The sequence below is a fragment of the Crocodylus siamensis genome, chromosome 1, assembly GCF_052110815.1.
Source record: "Crocodylus siamensis isolate JL-2025a chromosome 1, ASM5211081v1, whole genome shotgun sequence".
NCBI classification, from domain to species: Eukaryota; Metazoa; Chordata; order Crocodylia; family Crocodylidae; genus Crocodylus; species Crocodylus siamensis.
This window is the reverse complement of record NC_143395.1, coordinates 97,849,217-97,870,400: the sequence shown is the minus strand read 5'-3', so window position 1 is coordinate 97,870,400 and position 21,184 is coordinate 97,849,217. Positions and strand designations below refer to the sequence as shown.

At 39.6% G+C, this 21,184-nt stretch overlaps 1 protein-coding gene across 1 annotated transcript in view; it reads left to right on the top strand.

Moving 5' to 3' along the window:
* Window positions 1-21,184, top strand: part of MAN1A1 (mannosidase alpha class 1A member 1) — a 252,501-nt gene that overhangs the window by 198,464 nt on the left and 32,853 nt on the right. Inside the window, exons 6-8 of the mRNA XM_090038687.1 lie at window positions 7,619-7,742; window positions 12,065-12,158; window positions 15,909-16,024. Of these exons, the coding sequence (XP_089894813.1) occupies window positions 7,619-7,742; window positions 12,065-12,158; window positions 15,909-16,024 (334 nt within the window). The remainder of the gene's footprint in view (window positions 1-7,618; window positions 7,743-12,064; window positions 12,159-15,908; window positions 16,025-21,184) is intronic.

Here is a 21,184-nt window from a genome sequence, read left to right as displayed (position 1 = left end):
TCCGCTAACGCTGTTTGCCATGATCATTGTGGGGTGCAGGAGAAGCATATATTTTTACCTTGAACATTTGTCAGGAAGAGACCTGATATCAACCACCCCAGTTCAACTGAACGTGAATAAAATGGCAAAAATGTTTTCCCCATGGATTTGAGCAACATTGAGACAAGTGGCCTGAAAACAAAACTTTCCATATATCATTGCCAGGTTGCTGAGCCATCCACTTAAGATCCCAAGATGCCACTTGCAATTCAGATGTTTCATTGGCACAGTTCTGCTCACTGAAAAGTATGCTTTCACCTGTGGGAGAAACTGCAGGAATATGCAATATCTAACAGATTTTGCCACATCTTCAATTAAAAACTTGAACTTTTGCCACTGCTCTGGAGGCTCAGCTTTAAAAGTTGAATAGAACAGATTGCTAAAACACCACTTTAAAACTGAAGGTGCTGGAGTTTAGTTTAAAAAAGCAAGGGTGTACTTTGAAAGCATTAGTATATTAATAACTTAAAACTAAGTAAATTACAGTCTAGGTGAAATTATAGAGGTGTGGGTGGTAGACAAAACTTACTGGACATGAGATGATCCTCCAAGAAGTGGAAGCTAACCCACAGTAGCTTATTTCAGGAAATATCCCCCTTTTCCTCCTTATTTTAGCTTGGTTTAATTACCTTCCCTTATTCTTACTCAGTGTGTGTACCTACATGTGCAATTAATGTGACAGTAAACTCTGGAGCAGTTCACACCAGAGTCCACTGCTCCCAGGCACAGTATCTACACATGCACCTGGGACAGCAATTTGAGGTGGGGCAGAGGTGGACACAGCCCTGGCTGGCTGGCTAGACTGACCAGGCGCAATTTATGCCTCTGGTCACCACCTACACGTGCAGTACAATCTTATGGTGCAGTAAAGTACTCCACTGTAAGATGGTACTGTCTCCGACAGTACTATCCTACAGCATAGTCAGTTAGTTTACTGCACCCCTCTGCCACCACAAAGCGGGTCTGGATCTGCCCCTGCCTACAACAGAAGTGGTTCTGTGAAGTCACTTTTTCCAGTTTCCCCAACAATTGTATTGGTGGAGAACCTTTAAATTTAAAAATAGCTGTACACAAAAGCTTTGAATATATCAAAAGTTAAGTTACATGAACGCAGTCCATTATCCAGCCTCAGGGATTGTGAGCAGAGAGGAGTACTTAAAAGTGTATAATTATTTCAGTTATGGTGAGCTATAGCAAATTTTTTGTTGCATGCTATTTTTCTAGTCTCTACTTAATATTCTGCTTGCTGTCATCATCAATTTATTGATATTGTTACTTTCCTTACACAACAGACATAATTGTTTTTTCTCTCATGAGCTTTAAAACATTTATATAACCTTATAAACTGTTTTGAACCATTGAAGATTTCTACCTGAAGTTCTTACATCAATACTTACAAGCTCGTTCTCTCACTCTCTCTTGGTTAGAAAAATGCATTGGATTATATCATAGGAAAACATTAATGGAATTACATGATCTTGTGAAGAAAATAGTTAAGTGTATAATTTGAACTTTGGGTAACTCTGACAGGGATACTTCAAGTCTTAGAACTCTCCAAATTCAGATTTGAAGAAAAAAATAAAAATCATTCTAATTTTTAAAGTAAGAGAAATATACTTCTTCATAAGACTTGGTGTTAAAATTAACTTTGTTAAAATTATTTTTAGACCAACTTTCACAGGATGTTCATTCCATTTAAAAGATGTATTTGAGTAGTCTGTTAAAATGGATTTATTTTTAAATCAAATGAGAGTTTGAGTCACAGATATTGGATCGGTAACTAGTCGGACTTAATTTGTTGTTTCTGGCTTTTCATAGATTTCATAGACATTAGGGCTGGAAGGGACCTCGGGAGATCATCGAGTCCAGCCCCCTGCCCAAAGGGCAGGAAGTCAGCTGGGGTCATAGGATCCCAGCAAGATAAGCATCCAATTTACTCTTGAAGGTGTTCAATGTAGGTGCTTGAACCACCTCCGCTGGCAGACTGTTCCAGACCTTGGGGGCTCGGACAGTAAAGAAATTCTTCCTTATGTCCAGCCTGAAACGGTCTTGCACGAGTTTGTCACCGTTTGACCTCGTCATCCCTTGGGGTGCTCTGGTGAACAAACGTTCCCCCAGATCCTGGGGGTCACCCCTGATAAACTTATAGGTGGCCATCAGATCACCCCTGAGCCTGCGCTTTTCCAAGTTAAAGAGTCCCGTGGCTCTCAGCCTGTCATCGTAAGATCTGTTTTCCTGACCTCTGATCATGCGTGTGGCTCTCCTCTGGACTCTCTCAAGCTTCTCCACATCCTTTTTGAATTGTGGAGCCCAAAACTGGACACAGTACTCCAGCTGTAGCCTCACCAAGGCCGAGTACAAGGGGAGAATGACGTCCCGGGATTTGCTCAAGAAGCATCTATGGATGCACGCCAGCATTTTGGTCGCTTTACTAGCCGCAGCATCGCATTGCAGGCTCAATCTTGTGGTCAATGATGACCCCCAAGTCTTTTTCTTCTGTAGTGCTAACCGACGTAGCACTGCCGAGCCTATAAGGGTGCTGCAGGTTTTTCCTCCCAAGGTGGAGAACCTTGCATTTATCAGTGTTAAACACCATGAGCAGGTTTTCAAACTGCTTCTCAACACTTGGGTTTTGCACACTGGAGCAGGAAGATTTCTCTTGGATGTTCAGTGATTTTTAATTACAACTGTGTGATGTTGTTTTGCAATGGAAGCACAAACCTATGCAAATGAGTGATGGTTCCCTAGTTTGGTAATGAAATTTATACTTAAAGTCCATGCAAAAAGCAGAGGACTTCATTTCCTTTCACTTCCTTTAAGCACTCAACCAAAACTGTTAAAAGGGATGCAGTACTGTCTTATTTGGGTTAAAAGGGCCTCTCATTTTTAGTGAATGTCCAGTGAGCTTTAATGGTGCCTTCCTGGGAATGCACTGCAGTGCATTCTGGAATGAACCATCCAAGAAGGTCAAGATAAATTTAAGTGGGAGCAGAAGCTGTATTGTTGTTGCTATTACAGAATAAAAGGAGGAACAAGTCCCACTCCCCTAAATATTCTGATTGCATAAAGAAAATGTGCCTGTTTTGCTGCCCTCCTGACAATGAGGCAGCAGAAGGGAACTCAAACACCTACAGCAGAGAGCTTCTGGAAGGCTAGATACTCAGTAGGGGTGTGCAAAGCTTTGGTCACTGATTCGATTTGGAGGAGATTCAGCCCAATTCGGTGGCCGAATCTCCTAATCTGAATCTAGTCAGGAGACCCATTAATTTCTCTGAATCAAATCAGAAGCCTCCGAATTGATTCGGGGAGATTCAGTGATTTGGCCATAGACACAGCTTTATTTTTTTTTTTTTTCTATGTACCTCAAGGTGCAGGCGCAGTTCATGAATGCAGAGATGGTGGGGTGGATGGAGCATCCCACAGGAGCACAGGGGGGGTGCCCTGCGTGCTCGGCAGCAGACCCAGAAATGAACCAGAAGTACTTCCAGTCCACTTCCAGGTCTGCCGGGAAGCTTGCAGGGAACCTCCCCGCCCCCCAGCTCTGCAACTTGTGCATCTTGGGTCTAGAGGGGCACCTGGGTCCCCCCCATGGCCAATTGCTGAGCCGGGAGGATATGGGGGGGGTCCCCTGCATGCTCAGCAGTGGACCCCCACACTCCCGTGGGACACTCGATCTAACCCACCATCTCAGCATTCAAGAGCCGTGCATGGTACCTCAAGGTACATAGAAAAAACATATAAAGCTGTGTCTATGTCCAAATCGCTGATTCTCCAAATTGGAATCATATCTTCAGATTCAGATTTGGCCAAATCAGGCTGGGACAATGATCCAAATCAGTGAATCAAATTACTGTCCCCTGAATTGGGCCGAATCTGAAACTAATACTCCCAGCTTCGCACACCCCTAATAGTCAACTGTCTGAGGATGTGGTATGTGAACTGTATGGGTCCCCTGCGTGCTTGAAACAAAATTACCAGTTTTGACTCATGACAACTGTGAGAGCCAAAACCAACAAGTTTTACATTGTGCCATTTTTAATTACTTCCATATTTTCTGAAAATACATCGCTGCTTGTTTTTGATGGGCTCTCCTGATCAAAACCTATGCATGGTTTAAAAGATGTGTTTAAAGAAGGACATATAGTAACTAGAGTTTCTGCCTGAGGGAGGGAGGGAGGTTTGTGATATTTAGCTGAACTCTTGAAAAAAATATAAGCTGAAGTCTGGGAGTTTGCAACTTACTACTAATACAGTAGAAATAGATAAACACCAGCAGCCCTATCACCAGGACAAGGAGAATCTACCATCCACCTTAAATCTTATAATAATATGACCAGTAGCAAAAGAAATCATCATTTTCATCTAGTAGCTTTACAACTGAAACTAATTGGAATTTTTTTGACAGAACATCTTTCTGGCAGAAAATGCTAGTGCATTAAAAGTACTGTAAAATATTCCATGAGAATGTGTTAGTTTCAGCAAAACTTCTGAAGAAACCCAGGTAGGTTTGCTGGCTGGCAGAAACAAGCCTGATTTTCTCAGAGCTCTCCTGCCACCTGCCTGCTGGCAGTTTGCAAGGTGACATATCAGTCTCCTAGGTATGCTGCTTGGCATGCTAACTGCAGAAAGGGCTCCTGGGCGACATATTTCATTTTGGAAGCATTGAAATGCCCTTGCTGTGAGAATACCTCAGTGTTCCCTAAATGAGGTTTTGAGGAATTTCACCTCTGTTGGAAAAAAATGAGATGATGGTTTTTCATTTCAGTTGAGATGAAAAATTTTCCAAAGCCATTACACTTTTCACAGAAGTGAAATTTTAATTTCCTGGCCCGCTTTGTTCTCAAATCACAACTCTATATCTAAACTCTTCTATGCAATCTAATTGGGAAGCTAGAAAAAAACTTTAGGTCAAGATTAGGTATGGCGACCATGACAGTGCTTTTTTTCCCTGTTAGATTATACTCAGACTCCATGGAAAATGCACTGCCTCCTGCCTGGATGAGAGGAGCATCCAGAGCCTTTATCTGCAGTTACTAATTTTACAGTTCTCCATCATAATCTTCAACACCAGTATGAAACTTTTGGGAAAGGTCGCGACATCACAGATCTTGAAGGGGCAACAGTTTGTGGACTGCTGTGTTCCTTCCATCTCTATTATATCAAATGTCTAAAAAATACTATTGATAAAATAATTAGATATTTTTCAGGTATAAAACTGGCCTCTTTATTTCCTTTTGCTTTCTGAGCCTTCAGAATACATGAACTCTACAATTCTATGCATTCCTTGGCAATTGCAAAGCCAACATACTATTTTAAAGGAAACCTGTGGGCTTCCCCCCCCCATGTGACAGCTTGCATCTGGCAGTTGAAGGCTTAAAGGGGAACACTAAATATTGTGATACTCACAATGAAATCATGAGAAAAAGGAACATCAAGTTGGATAGGAGGACAGAGGTACAGCAGACAAATGAACTGAGGAGCCCCCCTGATTCGAGCCAGTAGAGCATTTTAGGCAAACAGAAGGCCCTGTTACAAAAGCACACCTACATACATTCACAATCCTGGTTTGTTAACACACCTCTACATTCCCACAATAGGTTCCTCAACTGCTGTCAGATTGCTTAGGTCTTTCCTGTGTCTTGGCCGCCAGTTCTCCTTGAGTCATTCAGGGGTATCTTGGTCTGTTAGTTCTCTAGAATCTCTCAGCTCTCAAGGCACAAACCCCGGAATGCTGTACTTTTCTTCAAGTTGAGAAAAGAAAGATAGGGATTGTTGCATCTGTTTTTAAATATTCAGTAGATAGATCCATCACAGAAAGAATAACTTAAGGATCTGCTAGATAAAAAGAATAGTACTACTGGTTTAGTATCCTAGCTGTTTGGGGTACTTTGCAAACAGGCATACTGTACAAGTAATTGCTACTTCAGAATTTGCAATCTAAAATCTAAAGACAGACAAAAACACACAAAGGGTATGGGATAAATAGAGAAGTACAAAGTAAAGAGTTTCAGATTACTTTAGTACTGATTCTTATTAATGATTTATCCTTTTTTTTTTGTAGAGCTTGTGGAAATGTAAAAATAATAAGTAAATGTATCAGGCTGTGAAATGGGCTTTTCAGACTTTTTTTTTAACTTGTCAAGAACATCTCAGTCAAATTATTCCCTTTTTGAGACACATTCTCTTAAAAAAATTAAAGACATGCAACATAATGAAGTAAATTTTGTTTCTCATGTCTTTTTCATAACGTGTATTATGTCTTGGAGTATGCCTTACACTTTTCAATCATAATTGCATGATAGCTCTGCAGCAACTATAGTGATTTGTTTACATGGAAGAGCAAAATTAGGAAGCTAATTAATTTACATTTCCTTTTAATGTAGTTTAGCACCTGGAAATCAGGTGCCAGCAGATGCTTATATCCAATGCTCATGCTGCTAAGCTATTGCTAGAAACTTCTTTTCTCAACAAAAATCACAATCAAACAGGCTGAAATATTCTGATTTTTCAGGATTTTTAGCTGAATTCTTGTGTTGGAATTTTAAATAAATGCCAATAGAAGTTTCTGAATGAAACTTTGGCAAACGTTTCCCTCTATATTTTGATCAGCATTAACTGTCAATGGGGACTTGCCAGTACATTAATTCTGCTTTACACTCAGTACAAAACCAGAAATTAATTTTCTTCTGAGAAGTCATTAGTACTTAATTAAAATTGAAATTATCCATCTTCGTAAGAATGCCCTGAAAGACAATGTATAGCTTTCAGTATTGCTGACATGTACAGTATTAGGCAGGACATAGCCTATGTAGTGATTCTCAGCCAGGGTACTGGGGAACTCAAGGATGTCACTAGATCCTTTGAAGGCTGCACAGGTATAAGGAGGCAAGTGAGGTGTAAGGAGATAAGCAGATATGCACAGGCATAGTCAGGCTTGTGCCTGCCTAATTAATCCCTCCCCCCACTGCCTGGGCCTTCTGCAAGCAGGTAAGCATAAGCACTGTAATATAGAAATTACCTTTTAAAATCAGGTGCCACTCAATTCACAAAAGTTATGAAGGAGTACCCAATTCAAAAAGGTTGAGAACCACTGGCCTAGGAAATACTTTGAGATGTTTTAAATTTAATATTAAATGCTTATATTCTATAAGTATTCATTTCCTTCTGATTCATAATCAGAATTAAGACCCATTATTATAATCACTGTGCAAAAACCTGAAAAACCTCAAAGAGTTTATTGTGTAATTTTAAGAATGCATAGTAGTATATAAAAATATAATTATAACCAAATTCATTACCATAATTACAGTTAAATCTGTAAATAGACTGATCACTGACTTACTGAAAGAAATCATCCTCTAATAGACACGCAATGCATTTTACTCACTCAAACACACAAGGTTATTATGGGCTAGTCTCATAAGGGTGTTTCCTTGAGCAAGTGTTACTGTGCTATCAGTTAAAATATAGCCTTTGTAATCCATTGCTTCCTGGTAACTGTGGTGTAGCCAGGATACAATAATGGCATAGCTTTATATTTGCTAATGTTTCTTTTCTGCATTTCTTTTTTCCTGTTTAGTGGGATTGGTCGAAATTGGCCCTGGGCTTCTGGAGGAAGCAGTATTCTGGCAGAATTTGGAACTCTGCATTTAGAATTCATACATTTGAGCCATTTGTCTGAAAACCCAATTTTTGCTGAAAAGGTCAGATTCTTTAATAAAACCTTTGTTAAAGTAATGAAAGATTGTACCCAGAGAGTAGATGTCCATGGTGTGAGGTACAGAAGCAATTTCCTTAATCCTTTCAAGAAGCATGCAAATATTTTCTGGATGAATCCTGTTAACTAATCCGGAGCACATGGTTGTATACGAAGTTTTTTTCCTCACCGTTATTGAGATTCATTTGTCATGGATGCAAATTATTTATCAGGCCACATAACATCTTATGAACAAAAATTATGGATAAGTTACCAGTAGATTAGACCTGTTCTAATAACTTGGTTAAAGTGAAAACTAAAAATGAATTTTATATACAGATAAAGTACTGTTCTCCTGAAGAAGCAGAAAGGACTATGACCTTCCAGTAATCACTTTGGCATGGTTTTTTTAAATGCAGGAAGATGTCACTATTATAAATGAGAGGTCAGAAGGCTTTTCCATTAGACATCCCTCTTTCTAAACGTTTGTAATTTGGGGGGAAACGTACCCTTTTCACATTGCATTTCTCATGCTGAGAGGTGGGGGGCTGGTGAGGAGGCAGGGCTGAGCCATTTGCTGCCTAGTGGAGCAGGGGGCTTTCCCCCTTCCCCACCTGCTGTGCCAGACCCCAGCCAGCAGGAAATTCTTCCAGAACCTGGTGACATTCTCCATTTCCACATTGAGGTAATTTTTTTAACTTGTATTTGTGTGGCCCTTCAATTTGCATTTAAATAACTACGAATAGCCTTCTTTAAAAACTTCGTATTTTATGTGCTTGCATGTTCATATATTTGAAGAGAAATCATATACAAGGAAGATTTCACATTCTTAAGTTTTTAGAGAACATTTTTTCTATATTAATGTGTTGTATCAAAGTACAGTATTTCACGTCCTGCTTTACAGATGTACATTGAAACAAAATAGATATGTTTGTTGAAATGGTTGCATTAAATGCACTACAGTAATTTGAATGTCCTCATGTACAAGTAAAATATAAACTTACATATGATAACACAGTTAGTTAAATATATTTATAGGCTGTGGATTCATTTGAATATGGGGTCATGATTTTCTTCTTACTTTTTTCTTCTAAAAATTTCAAATCTCTGGATGAAATTCAGTACTTGTTATATTTTTATTTAGAAATATGTGCCAGGCCCATGTATACATATTAACCAAATTATGACAATTCTCTGTTAATTATAAGATTTTTAATGAAGAGTTGGAAGCTGTATTTTATCTATAGCTAAAGCAGTAGTAAAATGTTTCATTGAGTCTAAGAATAACAGGCTCCATGGACTGATTAATGAAATTAAAGTAAAATGTACAGTGTGATCTAAAAGCTTAGTCCCTGGTTTTTATTCTGGACCATCCACCTGGAATTCTGCAGACCATATGAAGCCCACAAACAGTTACCTTACAGCTCATGGACTCCTACAGCTGCCGCTCCCACTACCAGATGGTGAGGGCAAAAGCAGGGTACAGGGTAAATGCCACCAGTGCATCCTGCAGAGCGGGGACCTGTCTGCCATGGGTGCTGCCCAAGGGGCCATGTACAGCTGGTTCTACCTGTGCAGCAAAGGTCTATGTGCCACAGGCACACCTTGCATAGTGTGGGGAGACCCAGGGGGTTCTGTCCCCACAGCATTTGGCCTGTGAACTGTGCAGCTTGAGGGAGGCTGGACCCTATGACTAGAGACAGAAATTACACATAAACTGGTTAAGTGGTTGGAAATCGGTCTAAACCTGTAACAGAACAGAAGTTCATTGCATGTAGACCAGTTTCAAAATGTCAGAATTGAGCGTAAGACAGATCTGGATGGATGTTAGTATCAGATGGAATTGCTTTAGGTTAGACGGATCTATCAAACTTCTGTTCCAGATCCCCTCCTGACATGTTAGGTCACAGTCTCCCAGAATCCCAGGATGCATTGCAGCACCCCACAACTCTTCCCCCTCCCCCCCCCGGTTTCTGGGCAGGTTAGCCCAGCTCCTGTGCTCCAGCCAAGCTTGGCAGCCCTGCCCACAGGTTGTAACAGAGCTAAGGCAATAAATCCTCTGCTCCTAAGCCCAGCCGGCAGCAGCACAGAGGGCAAGTGAGGTGGGGGGGGAATGGACCCCAGCCCAGCTCCCCCAGCCTGGGTCTGCAGGCAGTAAATGCCCCGAGGCAAGGACTTTCCTCTCATGCAGCCCTGCTCTGCCAGGCAGTGAATGCCCCAGCATCACCCCTCTCACCAGCTCCCCACCTCTCAGCTCCCCCTCCCTCTCTGCCCGTACCTGCTCTGCAGACCCCAGCAGGGAAAGGGCTGTTTCCCCCGAGGTGAGAGGATGGCAAGAGGGCAGAGCTGGGGTGTTCACTGCACAACAGCTGGGAGGCATGTGGGAGCACCCCCCACCTTCTGGCCATGGCCACTGCAGGCATCTGTCTGTCATGGCCAGTAAAGGAATGAACATGAGTTCTGTTCGTTAATGATCCAATCTACACAGTTTAGAGAAACCTGCATGAAGTGGGTTGATTTCATTCACCTCAGGCTAAGTACAGACAGTCAGAAAGCCTGTGTGGCCCATGCAGTGTGTGGTCTAAGCCAAAATTGAACAGCCCTGTTTTAATCCAGGAAATGTGTCAAAATTAATTCAAATTGGGTTTAGTTTTAAGTACAGTGGATATTTTTTCAAACTCACAAATAGGTACCTTTTGACATTTAAGATCATCCCGCTTAATTTTTAAGCTTGTATTAAAAGAAGTGGAAACTTATAAAAGTGCTGAAGTGGATAATCATGACAAAAACCAAACACTGGAATAAGTTTAGATGCAACTGTACCCTGTACTGTAGAGAGGCCTCCAAAATCAGGTACTGAGGCACCTTGACAGTGGTTCTGCCTTTGTTGCAGGCTGTCATATAGTTGCAAATGAGCTCAGTGCAAGTTTATTAGCCTCCCAAGAAGCTCTTAGTTTTTAGATCCTGAGCTGATTTATTCACAGCTTGTTCAGGTGCCTCTACATAACACAGGATAGACATACTCAGTAGGTTTTGGAGAAGCTTCTGGTGCCTGATTTCATGCCATTTCTGATCTGTGCTTAAACTACAGTCTTCAAACCCAAATGCTGTTAATTCGATGTCTTTCAAACATTAAACATTAATACTATTATTAGAATTACAGTGCACGGTCTAAAATGAGCTAAGCCAATGCAGCTAATTTAGCTAATGCACACTGTAGCTGTTCTCTTCAGCCCCATCCTGTTTTCAGCTATCTGTCAGCACCCTGTGTCAATGCAGAACTTAGTGCTAGGTCAGGGCTGTACTCAGTAAAAGCTTGTTGCACATAGTATATTACACCAGTGCTCCATAATCTCTTCATACTTGCATTTAATTTATTAGTACAGGCTAAGTGACTTGTTGAAGCATGTAAAATCCCTGCTGGTTTGAGAAGCCAGCATTTGAGGAATTGTCTGGCTTCATGTTAGATTCGTTTCCAGTATCTCAACTCTATCTTTCGTCCAGGAGATCCACATTTTGATCCTCAGGGCATGCTGTAAATTTAATTCACCACAGTCTTTTAATAGTGTATTTTCTCACATGTAACGTGCCCCCCAGATATAACACATACCTTGTTTTTGGAAAACATTATAAAGAAGAAAAATATTCCCAACTCATGGTTGCACAGAGCAGGGATAAGGCTTTATCTTCAGCTCATTCACCCTTCCTTTCCTGCTTAACTAAAACCCAAGCTGCTGCTGAAGACTGGTTTCCATGGGTAGACTTCTGAACTTGAAAAGAGCTAAAATTCTGTGAAATAGAAGAAGAGACCAGAAGCCCGATCAGACAGCAAAATTTCTCTAAGGAAGGTTAGCTTTAATAGTGGAAGTCAAGATCGTTAAAAGAAGATGTAATCTTTAATACCTGTGAAACAAAGAACAGTGGGCCATTAACTCAGTAGCCTTAATAGGGGCCATTGACTGCCTCAGCTGGTGAACTGTGGAGCAGGGGGTACAGTAGGGTGTGTCTGTCTCAGGCAAAAAAAATTCAGCTTCCTCACTTAATAAATACATCAATTTTAGGGGGCTGATTATAGGGGAAAAGGTGTGTGCTATATGTGAAGAAATATGGTATGAGGAATCTTGAATAGTTGGGTTTTGTAAATTACATTTTTAACCAAATACAGATGGCATGTATGCATAGAGGTACTGTAATAAGTACATTACATCTGTTGAAAGAATTGTTTTAGTGGTTATTTAAATGTTAAAAAAGGTGTGCATTGATGGTACCTGTATTTAAGGGAAAGATAAAATTGCTTTGGTAATTGTTGTTTGGTTTTCTTTACTATAGGTAATGAATATTCGAAAAGTTCTAAACCGACTAGATAAACCAGAAGGACTTTACCCTAACTATCTAAATCCCAGCAGTGGTCAGTGGGGCCAGCGTAAGTTCTTTAGTTCTTCAGTACTCTTAAATAGCTATTAACATGCTATCTCTTTATGTTAAAAAACTAGATTAGTTTCTTTCATTGTTACCTACTGCTGTTCCCCCACGTAAGCTCTGGATGTATTTTGCTAAATCCGAGTCCAGCTTGACTTGTTTAGTAATTTTTCTTCCTCTCCGGTATACTTTAATTAGTTTCTTTGACCTCTTAGTAAATTTAATGAAAATGAGAAGCTTTTGAATTAATCTGTGTTTGTTACTAAAATTGTCCATAGTCTGTGAAAGCCTTTACAGTGAAAAAAACTTATGTTGGACCAAATCCTATGTCGATCTAAAGTGGTGTAGCTCTGTTGAAGTCAATAAAACTGCCAGTTAATACCAAATGAAGATTTGCCCTCGTTTTTCTGCAGCTGTGCATGGTTCTGCTACATTTAATGATGCTGGCAGGCAATTAAGAAAGTAAACGAACTACAGCTGTGTGCCTTTGGTTCCATGGGAATCATTATTGGAAAAATCAAAGTCAAAGGGGATGTAGATGTAGAACAGTCTTTTCAGGCCTTTTAAGTTTCTGGCCCCTATACATTCATTCAGTTTTTCTTACACAAACATGCTTCTTACTCATCTACCACAGGTTGGGAGATGGAAAGGTTGGGCTAGAAAATGTTACTAGCAGTCCTGGGCACCCACTTCCTTTCTTGGTTGGGTGCAATGTTAAATTGAAATACTGAGGTTGGGTCATGGTGGGTTCAGTTGAGTTGGGGGTTTTTCCCACCCTTCTTCCTTTCCTTCAAGTCCTGTTGCATTTTCTCTAGACTTTTTTCCATTGTACTGGTTATAGTGATAGGATCAGGCGGTACAGTTGAGTGCAAAACCTACCAACTTCGGAATCAGTTAAAGAAAGAGACCCAAGGGTCAGAACATGTGGAATCCTTGCATGATAGAAGGTGCTTAGAATGCATCTACTCTGGAAGTGATGGCCCAGTCTCCTTACTGGCCTGTTTGCAGCCTGATTACATGGGATAATTTTCCTCAGGAACAAAGGACAGTGATTGTTTCAACTGATAAAAGAATTTCCTTAGGTCATTTTTAAATGTGAAATGTCCAGATAGAAAATGGTGTTCTGCCATATTGTCCAAGAAAAACCATTCCCAGAACCCTAAATATAGGCATCACTTTGTATTTTAAGAAATATCTATCTTCTGTCTTGGGGTTATTTGGCACCATGCCCTGGCCTAGACAAACTCAATTTATGTAATTCCTTTGTCTGCTTTTCTTACATATTCTTAAATAACCGCGTAAATGTAACAAAGTAATTATGCCAAGCATATTTACAAGTCGAGGCAACCTTTTTCATTTCTTATCTATATTGGTTTAGCAAGACTTACCAACACTAAAGCATCACTATTCTGACATTGAGAGCAGTTATATACAATTGGAATAGCTCACTTAGTAGAAAAGTCCTTACTAAAAGCTGTCAGTATATATTTTTGACTATGAATCAAATTCTGATACCGTTACTTGGAGTTTTGGTGCTTTCCTATTTGTCAAAATATATTTTAATACAATAATGTCTCAAAAGCTCCTTTTTTTATATCAACTACCCATAGTTACAGGTGAACAGAAATATTGTAGTTTATATGGCCTTCTCTTTCCAGTGGCATGTAAAGAACTCATGGAAATTAGCTCCTTCCTCATGTAAATGATGAACATAAATGATAATATAGGTCAGTTCATGGCATGTTGAACCAGCAGAAGTAGAGTTGATTTCCAGTGTTGCTTCTGTTCCAATTCAGTTGCATCTGTTTCCAAACATTGATTTTTCACATAGGGAAAAAATCAGAACATAAAATAAAAAAGATGTTTCATTTCAGATTGCTTTCCGGTCTTTTTTTATTTTTATTTTTTTACTGGTTACAACAAAAAACCTAATTGCTAAAGCACAGAAGTATTATCTCTCAAACATCAACCAGGGAAAAATAAAACAGCTTCTGTTTCACTAGCAGTGCTGTAACTCTGAAGGACATAGCTGGATCAAGGCCATTGTTCCTGTAAATTCATTTAGTCCTTGTTATTTTGACAGTAAACTGACAGTGATTTGCTGCAGCATGCATCAATTGGATTTGTCTCTTGCAATAATGTATATAATAACAGGGCTTATTATTGATGAGATTGTGCTTGTGCTATTTAGTTTGCAAATGTCAGGAGTTTCTATGGTAATTTATTTAGGAAACCATAAAGGTCATTTAAATGCTGCTACTTGGAGATCAGCCTTCCATCATGGAAAATGCATTCATTTTTTAAGAAGCTTTTTTCCTTTTGGAACATGAACAAAAATTTAAATGTTTTTACAAGAAAATTTTAAAAACTCTTCATAATCCTGTCTCACCTTCACACATTTGTTCAGGATGGAATAGAAGGAAATGTTTTAGAGATCTAAACTAGATGTTGTAGGTCCCAAGGTAGCAGAGAGAAAATATTTTGGTGAAAAAGCTGTGGCAATAAAGCTTTAGTGGTAGTAAAAATAGTTTCTGTATTTACCTGATTTCCCAGTGCATAAGTTGAGCAATTCTGTGAAAGCACCCTGTGAGAGGAATCGTAGAGAGAGGTTAAAATGTCCCAGATTTATTGTTGAACTTTATCAATACTTTGCGGGAAAACTTTGCAGGTACAATCCAAGTGTAGAAGTCCAGGGCCATAGGCTTTATACCATCCTGTGCCATGGACTCACAGTTGGTGTCCTGTTTTCCTCTTTGTGAAAACAGAGAGTTTAAACATTGACACTTGCTAAGGTACTTTAAAAGCCTCTCATTGAAAGTGTTCAGAAAATGCTAATATTAATAATAATGATTAGCAGAGAATCGTAATTGTCAGAAAGGAAACCCTTAACACTCTAGATCTAAAAGTGCCACTGGTGGTAGCACAGGGAACATGAAGAGAAACTTGAGTCATATTTGTAATATTTTAAATATTTAATAAGTAGGAATATATTGCACTTCTGTGATGGCCTACTGAAAACTTGACAGTCACTTTAGATACTTAGGTAAGAGGATAACCCTGCAGGAGTCTTCAGTAGCTTTATTGATATGAGCAGTCCCATTACCACTAAGAGAAGTGATGTTTAGTTGTGTTGCATTATGTAACACTAAATATTTTGGTTAGACAACTGAGAACTACTGGGACTTGTGCTTAAGTGCATTTAAAAGTTCCACCACAGAATAAAGAACTTAAATATAATCCATGTTGTTGATTTTAAAAGATGACTTGAGGAAATAGAGCTCTACTGAAAAAAAAAATATTAGATGAGGATCCCAACAGAATAAGAGGGCAAAAAAACGCTATCAGAAATGGGTTTTTTACCAACTTCTGACATTTAAAAATAATTACAGTATAATATAGTTATACAACTCCTATCCATTTCGGACTAAAAGCACTAACAAAGACTTCATTTTTTAAATTTGTTTATCATGGACTTTAGCAGTCTGTATAAATTCTAGTAAAACTGCTTTCTCCCACCGTGTTATGTCACCATACAGGTTTAAAGACCAACCATTTATTTTACAAATATTTTCGTATGCATCATAAATCAAGAGGTTTTTTCCTGAGATGTAATGCTGTCTGTCTGTCACAGGATATACTGCTGGGAGGCAAACTTAAGTATTATAATCGATCACAGGTTCAAACTGTAATTATATTTTATTGCCCAGATCAAACCTGGAATTGTTTTTTTAAATTCCTTTTCTTCCTTTTTCAGATCACGTCTCCATTGGAGGGCTTGGAGATAGTTTTTATGAGTATTTGCTCAAGGCATGGCTGATGTCAGACAAGACAGATGAAGAAGGGAAGAAAATGTATTATGATGCTGTTCAGGTAAATGAGATATTTAAATCTTCCTTGCCATAATAATCTAATCTGTAACATTCCTAAAGAAACAGGCTGTAGGGAGAATGTGCAGGATTTATGTCTTTGTTATCACAGTGAATACATTAAAAAAAACAACCTAGTGTTAGAAGAATTGCTTATTAACTATAATTGAGAACAATGAATTTCTGGTGTAGGAGGAGAAAAGAACCTACAACTAAACTAGAATTATTTTAAATAATTAAAATCATCACACACATTGTAAACATGGGAACAGAATGTAACTTAGTATGTGATCTTTTTTTTAGAGTTTTTTCTTCAAACAATGTCAACTGCAATTCCATTTTTTTTCACATTGACATAAATTAGATACTTTTCTGTCCATTTGCTTTACATTCATTGCAGAAGGAATTCCTTTGCAATGAATTTTATCATTCAGTACCTAAAACAGATTATATCAACTGCTACAGTGTTTTGAGTGCAATCATAACAGTGGGTCAGGATGTAATTAGGGCCCCTCTACACATGTAGGTAAAGGTTCCATGGGATCGAAAACACAATCCACATAATCATGCCTCTTGCCATGCCACACATGCATGGCAGGAGGCACAATTGTGGGATTGTTCATTAGGTCCCATTATTCTTATTGTCAGTGCAGAGGGAGTGCAGTATTGGTTCTTGTGGCTTGGTTAGGATCTGAAAGTAAAATCGTATACTCTTGCCCAAAAACCTATGGGGAAAGAGGCATTCTGGCCACTGACCAAGGATACAAAGATTTCTGAACATCTTGAGGATGAGAAATCAGTCTGAGGGTTCAGTTCCTTCTCAGCTGGTCTAGGCTTCTCTTGGCCTGACAGCTTCATATCCATAGATTCTGGACTGAGCATAAGCCAGGTTTGTTGTACTTGGGTTCTGATTTGCTTTCAGACACTGCAGGAAAGGGAGACAACTTTTCCTTTGCTGGATACTGAGACAGGGCTGTGTGAAATGATGAAACTGTAATCCATAGTATCTTTTGCTCACCCCAGCAAGCCTTACCTCCCAACAAGGCCTAGTTATTAAAGGAAACTTTTACCAATCATGATGGTATATTTAAAGCAACACTTTTATTGCAGAACAAATAGGGGCTTTCTTTGGTTTAGTTTAAACCCTTTTTTAAGGAATGTCAGTTAAGCTACAAAAGGATGCTGCTTTTGCCAATAAGTGTGTCCACACAGAATTGTAACTGTCCAGCTATTGGTTTAAGCTTAAATGTAAGCAGGCCTGGTGTTGTTTTACTAAATAGACAAGGCCTAGAGATTCAGGTGGATGTGCCTCTGCAGAGAAGAATACCACCAAAAACAGGATACCATGCAACATAAACTCTACGTGTGGTTTGCGGCACCTCAATCTGAGCAGTTTGCGCTGCTGCAAACTACACACAGCACACATGCACCCATTGCACTGCTAAGTAGAAACATTGTGGTGGGGTTTTGACACTGGGATCTCTCTGGCTACTGGCAAGGCTTCAAACATCTGGATCACTGCCACTGCTGCCCCAGGACCCAGGTAAGGTTGCTGGGGTCCCAGCCTCCCTTACCCAATGTGGGGCAGTTTGCCCTACACCAACCCCATGTGCAGGGGCATGTGCAGTGGCAAAAAGCACTGGCACAAATTTGTGCCACTGCTATTTTTGCCATGGCAACCGCACACCTCTGCACATGGGGATGCACCTTTAAGAGCTAAACCAGTTCTTCCCTGTTAGATATTTAGGTGGGCACAGTGTGAGCCATTGCTGTCATTAAATCTCACACCACTAACACAGATGGTGTTTTTTTCACCTTTGTAATAAGATTTATATATAAGATGTAATACCCATCACATTTTGTCAGTAATACCTTTTTGATTGTCCAGCAGAATTAGACAGTGGTAGTGAGTGAGCTTGTTAGTGTCAAATGATTACTAAGTGGCATTCTCTTCCCTATGTGGTCATCTAAGTGTCCGGATTAAGTTATTTACTTGGTATTTTTCATAATCTTAAGTGCCAAAAATGCCACCTACACACATGTTGGAATTCTAATCCTGGGTCCATAACCCACGCACATAGACAGTTATGCACAACTAAGTATTTGTGCAAACTAGCATGTGCAGTAATAGCTGAAACCAATACACATTCCTTGTGGTGGACCCCTTAGAAGCCTGAAACTCGAGTCAATTAAAGCCCATGACTACCAGACTTAGATATAGGAGTGGATGGGTCCATCTCCCCTCCACTTCTTCCCCTCCCCCAACCACCAACTCAGTAGCTATGGTAATCCTTGCCCATAGAAGTATGCTCTTTAGGAAGAAGATGGGTGATTGGTCTCTCCTTCTCCCTTTCTCTCTCCTGTCAGTGCTTATGATCAGTTTGCACATGTATGTAGATGACCAAATCTGAATGCTTAGAAGATAAGGAAAGAACACAATTCCACCATAAGATAACAATTAATCTTCTCCTTGTGGTTACCTTGTCAGTTAGAATGAGCTTCTTACTGTAGGTGTTGCTGTAGTTTTATTGTTGCAACTTTCAGGTATTTCCAGGCCACCACTGCAGGCTCAAATACACTGGATATATATCTACATGTGCAATTAAGGGGGCTCAATAAAATCCAGAGCTATTTCAGCCGGAGTCATCTGCTCCCAGGTACAATGTCTGCACATGTGCTCGGTATACCGGCAGGTGGGGCAGAGCAGCCTTGGGCTGGCAGCAAGCTTGGAGGGTCAGCCACGGGCTCCAGGTGGCAGCATTGGGTAGCAGAGGGGCTGGCTGGGACACGAGACTGCTGAAGTGTGGAGCCGTGTGGCAGACAGCCCCTGCATTTTAGCATCCTCATGTCCCAGCCAGCCCCTGTCACCATCCACACGTGCAGAGTAACTTTGTCAGCGAAGTAACTGCGCTGTAAGATAGTACTGTCCCTGACAGTACTATCCTGTGGCAGAGTTAGTTAGTTTACTGCACCCTGATACCAGCACACATGTAGATAGCGACATTTTACTGTGAAACTAATTAGTCAACTCCACAGTAAAGGGCACATGTAGATGCACCCACTGTAAGCATAAACTAGGATAGCTTTATTCACTATCAGTCTGGGTAATCAAGCTGACTGACGGAAGGGATAGGGGGAAGGGTACATACATCCAAAGTCTCTCAAAATCAGGCATATTTTATACATACCTTATTCCTTAAGTAATTCCATCACAAGCTGATGCACCTTAGACTGCATAAATTCATTTTCTGATCATGCATTTGCTATCTAGTTAAAATATTGATTGCACACTAGGCATGCATCTCTCAATACCTAAATGGCTTTTACATTTTGATACTTTATGAATGGAATGTGTTTGTTATGCTCCTCACTTATCCTGCTGGGTACCAGCTTGACCAGAAACAAATTCATCATTCTTTGCTACTTCATTCTTTTAGGGAAGCCTTGTGCATGAGCTGGTATAATTGCATTTTGATACATCAAGACCTCCTCTCTAGTGCTTGGCTCAGCAATTCGGTTGTTATCTAAATTTTAGGAACTTTCAGGAGTTAGCCCTTTCTTACTAAGCAGAGACTTCTAATATAGTCAACATTTTTTTTTTTAACTCCCTGTTGACTTACAGTACTCTTAAGGGCATGTCTGCACTGTAGCTGGAGGTGTAATTGCAGCATGTGTTATGTACCTGAGCTAGCTTTAATCTGGCTGGCTAAGAGTACCAGTAGCAGTGAATGGTATCATCAGTTTTAGCACATGTTGTACAAGGACTACCCAGGACTACCTGTGGGTAGTCAGGTCTCACTAGGCTTCATACTGCTGTGGCTTCACCACTGTTGATTCCTGAACTGCTTAAGTGAAAACTAGCTTAACATATCAGCATATTACACATACTATCATCATACCTCCCACTTCAGGTGTAGACTTATTCTAAGAGAGTTATGCCTTTACTTCACATATGCGGAAATGAATTTTCTCCAGTACTTTCAGAATCTGTGAAAGTAATAAAAAAATGTCAGGGGTGTATCCTGCCCAACGAACACCAACATTTATTTTAGTTCTTTTGCAAGTTGTAACTCCTCATTCATTATGGTGTGCTGTCCAGCATCTGAAAAGAAGATTTCCATAAAGAGTAGGATCTAGAAAGAAACATTTTGCAGATATTTTATTTTTCTTTTCCTTCCAGTGACTTTTATGTTAAAAACAGAAGCATGTTTTATAATTTAGAAATATGCTAGTTTAATTGCAAATTGCTTTTTTATCAAAGCTAGAGGAAAACAATAGCTAAAATATTGAACATCTATATTTTTAGTGTAAAGTTTATTTGGCTGTTATGATTAAGATATATTTTTGGCTGACCCTGTTTAATGAAGATTTAGTTTATTTGTAACAGGCACAAAGATAAACAAGAGGTGTCCTCATTTTTAATTACCAGGACATTATCTAAAAGTGTTTATAAAGCAATCACAGAAAGATTCATAAAACTTGGAATCAACATACAGGAGACAAGCGAATATATTTTTAAACATAGCTTTCCCCTTCCCCATTATAAAGCAGCAGTGGGTTATATATATATTGTCCCTTTTCCAGGTTATCCTCTGGATATGAAAATGAATCCCAAACAACCCATATCTTGAATTAATAATGTACATGAATAAAAATAAACCCACAAAATATTTGCCTGCCAGATATTTGACTCATATCTGCATCAAGAATATAACCAGTCACCATATAAAGTAACAAAGTAACAGTTTATATATAAATGCACTGCTCTAACTATTCTATTTTAGACTAATTTTATTTGATATCTAAGGGACAGCTTAGTAGTTCAGTACAGCAGTTGTCCTATTGTAATTTATTACATAGTAACAGAGGAATGGAAGGGACATCCTGGGTCATTATGAATAGTCTCCTAACAGAACAGGCAACACCTTTACATAATCCCCTTTGTACAGTAATAAACATCTTCATCAGCGATTTGGATGAGGGGGTAAAAAGCACCCTGTTCAAATTTGCTGATGACACTAAGATGTGGGGGGACGTGGGTACATTGGAAGGATGCAATAGGCTACAATCAGACCTAGACAGGTTACAAGGGTGGGCGGATGAGAATAGGATGGGATTCAACACAGACAAGTGCAAGGTGATGCACCTGGGGAGGAACAACCGG